At 51.0% G+C, this 7,768-nt stretch overlaps 1 protein-coding gene across 1 annotated transcript; it reads right to left on the bottom strand.

The window, feature by feature from the left end:
• Window positions 1-2,170: 2,170 nt before the first annotated feature.
• LOC137048240 (uncharacterized) lies at window positions 2,171-7,271 on the bottom strand. The gene is made up of 2 exons (XM_067426309.1): window positions 5,734-7,271; window positions 2,171-2,422 (listed from the first exon to the last, which is right to left on the bottom strand). The coding sequence occupies exons 1-2, from the start codon at window positions 6,853-6,855 to the stop codon at window positions 2,420-2,422; spliced, it is 1,125 nt and encodes a 374-aa protein (XP_067282410.1). The 5' UTR covers window positions 6,856-7,271; the 3' UTR covers window positions 2,171-2,419.
• Window positions 7,272-7,768: the final 497 nt, after the last annotated feature.

Consider the following 7,768-nt stretch of genomic DNA (forward strand, 5'->3'; position numbering starts at 1 on the left):
TCGTTATCCTGTAAAAGTGTAATCTCTTTAATCTTGTGTCTGGGAAAAGCCTGGCTGGAGTCCTGAGAGATAGCTGTGTAGGGAGAGATCAGACCAAGACACCAGAGGGATTAATGTCTTACCCCAAAAAGGCCCAAACACCATCAAAGATAAGGAACAGTCGGAGGGAAATGGAAATGCTGGGACTTGTGTGGCCATGAACCCGGCTGCTTCTGACACACAGAGCGCTCTCCTAATGGCTTTGTTATACTGATGAGACGGCAGACGTATTGTCCATATTCAGACTCGTTTTAATAACTGCAGCATCCCGACCATCAGCGGCTCTCACACAGAGTTGAAGCACTTGCTAAGACTTGGGTTTATTTTGTAATATATTATAGTTGATTTTTTTTCTGTACCAGTATAGTCAAAATGAAATAATATTTACAAAAGATTAAATGCATGGATCGTTCAAAATGGTTTCTAGCATATTCTTTCTTTACAAACCACTTTTAAAGGGATAGTTCACTTTAAAATGAAAATTCTGTCATTCTTTACTACCCCTCAAGTTGTTTCAAACATGTATGAATTTCTTTCTTCAGCTGAAAACAAGGGAAGATATTTTAAAGAATGTCAATAACCAAACAGTTAACTGGAGCTGTTGTCCGCATTTTTGATAATTTTCACAAAACTTCCATGGCCCCAGAATATTTTTGTATTAATATCTGAACACACACACACACACACACACACACATGTTGGTCTATGTGGTTTACAGGGACTCTCCATAGGCGTAATGGTTTTTATACTGTACAAACCGTATTTTCTATCCCCTTACACTGCCCCTGCCCCTAAACCTACCCATCACAAGAAACATTCTGCATTTTTACTTTCTCAAAAAAACATCATTTAGTGTGTTTTTAAGGCCATTTGAATTATGAGGACATTTGATATGTCCTCATAAACCACATTTATAGTGTAATACCAGTGTAATACCCATGTAGTTATACAAATTTGTGTCCTCATAAACCACATAAACAGGCTCACACACACACACACACACACACACACACACACACACACACACACACACACACATGTATATATATAAGGGATCATTTTGCAGAAATGACTGCTTCAGTGCAGCATGGCATGGAGGCGATCAGCCTGTGGCACTGCTGAGGTGTTATGGAGGCCCAGGATGCTTCGATAGCGGCCTTAAGCTCATCCAGAGTGTTGGGTCTTGCGTCTCTCAACTTTCTCTTCACAATATCCCACAGATTCTCTATGGGGTTCAGGTCAGGAGAGTTGGCAGGCCAATTGAGCACAGTAATACCATGGTCAGTAAACCATTTACCAGTGGTTTTGGCACTGTGAGCAGGTGCCAGGTCGTGCTGGAAAAAAAAACCTTCATCTCCATAAAGCTTTTCAGCAGATGGATGCATGAAGCGCTCCAAAATCTCCTGATAGCTGCATTGACCCTGCCCTTGATAAAACACAGTGGACCAACACCAGCAGCTGACATGGCACCCCAGACCATCACTGACTGTGGGTACTTGACACTGGACTTCAGGCATTTTGGCATTCTACCAAGTCTTCCTCCAGACTCTGGCACCTTGATTTCCGAATGACGTGCAAAATGTGCTTTCATTCGAAAAAAGTACTTTGGACCACTGAGCAACAGTCCAGTGCTGCTTCTCTGTAGCCCAAAAGTGGCTTGACCTGGGAAATGCAGGGCTTGACATTAACTTTACTTTATTTTGACATTAATTACTAGCCATTCAGCATTTTCACTGGCCACAATTTTGCTGTTTGGAAATTACATTTTAAATGATTAAAGATGACTTTGGCATGCTTCAATTACTTGATTTTGATTTATTTGACCTGATTTAGAAGATTTAAAACCCTTTCAAACTTTCAAATACAGAGTGACCACCCAAATCAGGACTACATTGTGTATCAGCTCAGCTAATATGTGCAGGTGGGCAAGGGGTGGGCAATATGAGCATAGGCTAATATGAGAAATTTAATATGATATGTCATTTTAGTTAGGCTATATAAAAGAACAAATAAACACATTACAAAAACAATAGTATATTATATAAAATATATATATATATATATATATATATATATATATATATATATATATATATATATATATATATATATATGTAGCAAAGTTCGATATGATAAGGAAGGAAGAGGACAAGGGGTCGGCTGGACGGTTGATGCTGTATCTTTATTAAACTCAATATCTTTTCAACACACACTGTGGTGTGGTATCTCAGTAAACAAACGATCGCTCAGTCACTTCCGGGTCGGCACTTCCGGCTTCCGGTAACTCAGTCTCTGTAAGGGGGGTTTGGCATCAACCGTCCGGGCTCTCTCTCTCCTCGATCTCCGGTTCCACTGATGTTTTATCCCCTCTCCGCGCTCATTACTAGAACAAGAGACAGGTGTTATTAATCTGCTTCCAACCCACTCACGTACCGCTTGTCCCGCGGCTCTCTCTCCCGCTGCAGACCTCGCTGAACCACGCCCCCCTTGCCACATACCCCCACCGCCCGACTCAGGCCGGGGAGCCGTCCGGCCTGCAGCCCCCCCCCCCCCATTTCTGGAGAGGAAGTCGGCCACAGCCATCTGAGCACCCGGCCTGTGGACCACCTGGAACTTAAAAGGCTGAAGAGCTAGATACCAACGAGTGATCCGCGCGTTGGTATCCTTCATGCGGTGGAGCCATTGGAGAGGAGCGTGGTCCGAACAGAGGGTGAACTCCCGCCCCAGAAGGTAGTAGCGGAGGGTGAGAACGGCCCACCTGATGGCAAGGCACTCTTTTTCGATGGTGCTGTACTTAGCCTCTCTCTTCGAGAGCTTACGGCTAATGTACAGCACCGGCCGCTCTCCCCCCTCCACCTCCTGGGCCAGGACTGCGCCCAGCCCCCTGTCCGACGCGTCAGTCTGCAACAGAAAAGGGAGAGAAAAGTCAGGGGAGTGTAACAGCGGCCCGCCACATAGAGCAGCCTTAACTCGGGTGAAGGCCTGCTGGCACGGCTCCGTCCATTGGACCGTATCTGGTAGCCCCTTTTTAGTAAGGTCAGTCAGAGGGCTGGTGAGGTCCGAATAATTTGGAATAAACCGTCTATAATATCCCGCCAGCCCCAAGAACTGCCTTACCTCCTTTTTGGTCTTGGGCCTCGGACAGGTTGCAATTGCGGCGGTCTTATCAATTTGGGGACGCACCTGCCCATGACCCAAGTGGAAGCCCAGATACCTTACCTCCACCCGCCCAATTGCACACTTCTTCGGATTGGCCGTGAGCCCCGCTCCCCTCAACGACCTCAAGACCGCCCGGACATGCTGCATATGCCGCTGCCAATCGTGACTGTAAATCACGATATCGTCCAGGTAGGCAGCAGCATATGCGGCATGGGGACGCAAAATCCTGTCCATGAGTCGCTGAAAGGTAGCGGGTGCCCCGAACAAGCCGAAGGGAAGCGTGACGAATTGGTGCAATCCGAACGGCGTGGTGAAGGCCGTCTTTTCTTTGGACAATGGAGACAAGGGGATCTGCCAATAGCCCTTCGTTAAGTCCAATGTCGAATAAAATCGAGCCGTGCCCAGCCGATCAAGCAACTCGTCAACCCGCGGCATTGGATACGCGTCGAATTTCGACACTGCGTTCACCTTGCGGTAGTCCACACAGAACCTGACCGAGCCGTCGGTTTTAGGAACTAAAACGATCGGGCTCGCCCAGTCACTGTTGGACTCCTCTATTACTCCCATATCGAGCATTGCCCCTAATTCTTCCTGAACTACTTTTTTCTTGTGTTCAGGTAAGCGATACGGCCGGCTGCGAACTACCACGCCCGGCTCGGTCTCGATATGGTGCTGAATTAAGTCGGTACGTCCCGGTAGGGGCGAGAACACGTCGGCGAATTCCGCCTGTAGCTTTGAGAGATCAGTGAGTTGGGACGGTGAGAGGTGATCTCCCCCAGGGGCCAATGCGACCGATTGGGCTTTGATGTTCGCCTCTGGCCCGAGATCATCCTCTCCCCCGATCACCGTCGCCAACAACACTGATTCCACCTCATTCCATTTCTTCAGGAGATTGAGGTGATAAATTTGCCGTGCCCCGTTCCTATCGGACCGTATCACTTCATAATCGAGGTCTCCCACCTGTCGTGCGACCTCAAACGGCCCCTGCCACTTCGACATTAATTTAGAGCTCGATGTAGGGAGTAATACGAGCACTTTCTCTCCCGGTGTAAATTTGCGTAGTCTCGTACCCCTGTTATACGACCGGCTTTGGCGGTCCTGGGCTTGCAACAAATTCTCCCTAGATAGCCGCCCCAAGGTGTGGAGTTTTGTTCGCAAGTCCAGCACATATTGAATTTCGTTTTTGGCCAAAGAAGGTCCCTCCTCCCAAGTTTCTCGTAGGACGTCCAGCACCCCCCGGGGCTGTCGTCCGTAGAGAAGCTCAAAGGGGGAAAACCCCGTGGAGGCTTGTGGGACCTCCCGCACAGCGAATAAGAGGGGTTCTAACCACCGATCCCAATTTTTGGCGTCTTCCTGTACGAATTTACGGATCATGGATTTAAGAGTGCGATTAAATCGTTCGACCAAGCCGTCTGTTTGTGGGTGATAGACGCTTGTCCGAATCGATTTGATGCCCAATAACCCGTATAATTCGCTTAGCGTGCGTGACATAAACGCCGTGCCTTGATCAGTGAGGATTTCCTTCGGAATCCCCACTCGGGAGATTAAACGAAACAGTGCGTCCGCAACACTCTTCGCCGAGATGTTGCGGAGAGCCACTGCTTCCGGATATCGCGTTGCGTAGTCCACGATAACTAGCGCAAAACGATGTCCGCGTGCGGATCGCTCTAATGGCCCGATGAGGTCCATCGCAATTCTCTCGAAGGGGACCTGCATTAATGGAAGGGGGCGCAATGGCGCTTTTGGGGAGGCCAGTGGATTCACCAACTGACATTCAGGACAAGACGCGCACCACCTGCGCACATTGTCGTGAATGCCTGGCCAAAAAAATCGGGTCATTAAACGATTCAGCGTGGCCGCCTGTCCCAGGTGGCCCGCCATTGGGTTAGAATGAGCCGCCTGGAAAAGCATTTCCCGGCGGCTCTTTGGTACTAACAACTGGGTTGTATCTACTTTTGTCTGAGCGTCTTGGGTCACTCGATACAACCTGTCCTTAATTATGGCAAAATAAGGATACGTGACGGGCAGGGCGGGTTGAAGGGACTGACCGTCGATAGTGCGGACCTGTTGGAAAGCATGTTTTAGGGTATCGTCCTGAGACTGCTCCAGAGGAAAGTCATCGCGGTCCGAGAGAATCAGTCTCTCGACCCCGCTCGGTTCCTCTGAAGCCGTTTCCGAGGGCCCCGTATCAGTCTCGCCAACCTGCACCCGCACCGCCCCGTTCCTAGCCTGGCTCCCCCAAGCGGCATCCGCGCATATCGACCCCAATAACGCCGGAAAGGCGGGCCAATTCGTCCCCAGAATTAGCGGATGCCGGAGGTGGGGACTAACCGCCACCTCAACACTATGATTTTCTCCCCTGAACTGAATCGTGACTGGGACAAGCGGATATTCCACCACATCCCCGTGCACACACCGCACCTTAACCATGCGGCTTGTATCCAATGCCCCAGGCTGCATCAGGCTTTGATGGATCGAGGTTTGGTTACATCCTGAATCCACCAAGGCCTGATATGTACCCCCCTTGATACTCACAGGAACTTGGTACTCTCCTGCTTGATCAGGGGTGGTCCGCTGGACGTCCGGGACCCGGATCATTGTCCCGATATCCATCATTGGACATCGGTCCACAAAATGGTCCGGGTCACCGCACCGCCAGCAGGCCAGCCCAGGCCTGCCCGCCGCCCCTGCGGCGGGGAGTGGGTTGGAATATGAGCGCGGAGGGGGGGTGGAACCGGAACCGATATCCCCGCCCGACCCCAGCAGCCCCGCCCCCCTGGGCGGGGCCCTCGAACTCCCGTATTGCCCTGGGCCCATTCCACCCCGACCTCTGGGGGGAATACGAGGGGGCCCTGGAGGGCGGGACCTAGGGAGAGGGACAGGAGGAGAAGGAGAGACAGAGGGGGGAGAGAAAGAGGGAGAAGTTAGACGGGGTTCGCCGACCCCTGGGCACGCCACCAGATGGTCCTCCGCCAGATTGATGGCCGTCGTCAGCGACGTGGGCCGGTGGCACTGGACCCACTCGGCGGTCTTCTTGGGAAGCCGAGTGATGAACTGTTCCAGTACCACCAGATCGACGATGTGGTCCACGTCGCTTCCACCGGCCAATAGCCATTTGCGGCAGGCGTCCCGGAGCTGGTGGGCCATCGCGAAGGGCCGGCCGGTCTCCCCCCACTCCAGCGAGCGGAAACGCTGACGGTGTTGTTCGGGGGTCCGACCGACCCGCTGAATGATGGCCCTCTTCAGATCGTCATAATCCAGGAGGTTCGCCACCGGCAGTTGTTGGGCGGCCGCCTGGGCTTCTCCGCTGAGCAATGGAATAAGGCGCACCGGCCACTGTGCCCGGGGCCACCCGCAGGCCTCCGCCGCTTTCTGGAAAAGGTCTATGAAGGCCTCGGGATCGTCCTGTGGCCCCATCTTGTGTAGGGGCACGTGGACCGGTGCGCTGGCGAGCCCGGCGGCTTCGGTGTGAACCTCCCGGTCTATCCAGCTCCGGAACCTCTCGCGGTCCTCTTGCTGGCCGCGGACGATGGCCTCGAATCGACGCTCCTGGTCCGCCCGCAGCTCCAGCATGGCCTGATGTTGATTCTGGTGGAGGGCCGCGAGAGAGGTGATAATGTCCGCAAACGGCGTGGCGGAGGGCGTTGGAGTAGTCATGGCGGCGGCGCGGTCCTACTTCCGTCCCGGGTTTCGGCACCACTGTAGCAAAGTTCGATATGATAAGGAAGGAAGAGGACAAGGGGTCGGCTGGACGGTTGATGCTGTATCTTTATTAAACTCAATATCTTTTCAACACACACTGTGGTGTGGTATCTCAGTAAACAAACGATCGCTCAGTCACTTCCGGGTCGGCACTTCCGGCTTCCGGTAACTCAGTCTCTGTAAGGGGGGTTTGGCATCAACCGTCCGGGCTCTCTCTCTCCTCGATCTCCGGTTCCACTGATGTTTTATCCCCTCTCCGCGCTCATTACTAGAACAAGAGACAGGTGTTATTAATCTGCTTCCAACCCACTCACGTACCGCTTGTCCCGCGGCTCTCTCTCCCGCTGCAGACCTCGCTGAACCACGCCCCCCTTGCCACAATATATATATATATTTTTTTTTTTTTTCAGATAGAGTAGGTTTATTTAATATGTATACATTTATTTCACATCTGTAGTTGTTTGATTAGCATTAATGACAGACAGGTATTTAATTGGGCTGCTGAATGCATGAATGTAATATTCTGACATATATCTAGTTTTTACCCACCTGTTTACGTGTACCTAAGCCATAACCGACTGTGTTCATGCGAGATACTCCATGCGATGGACATTTTGACATCTGTGTGCGTGTGTATTTGACTATTCAGGCATAAGGAGATCTGATCACGCGTGCGTCACAGATTCTGTTGTGTCATTCAGCGTGATTCCGCCTATCCCGCCTTCACTAATTGCAAGTTAATCGATAAAGAATTGTAATTGAATTCTGATACGACGGTCTTGGTATTTCATTTGGCTGTAAATTATATTCAACCAACCAAAGTGGCTAGTGGGAGTGGCTGCCTTACCCACCAACCGCATTTGACAGG

The sequence above is a fragment of the Pseudorasbora parva genome, chromosome 19 (assembly GCF_024679245.1).
Source record: "Pseudorasbora parva isolate DD20220531a chromosome 19, ASM2467924v1, whole genome shotgun sequence".
Classification (NCBI taxonomy): Eukaryota; Metazoa; Chordata; class Actinopteri; order Cypriniformes; family Gobionidae; genus Pseudorasbora; species Pseudorasbora parva.

Excerpts from the sequence above, each read along its gene's own strand:
- LOC137048240 (XM_067426309.1), bottom strand. The coding sequence starts at position 6,855 with ATGACTACTCCAACGCCCTCCGCCACGCCGTTTGCGGACATTATCACC.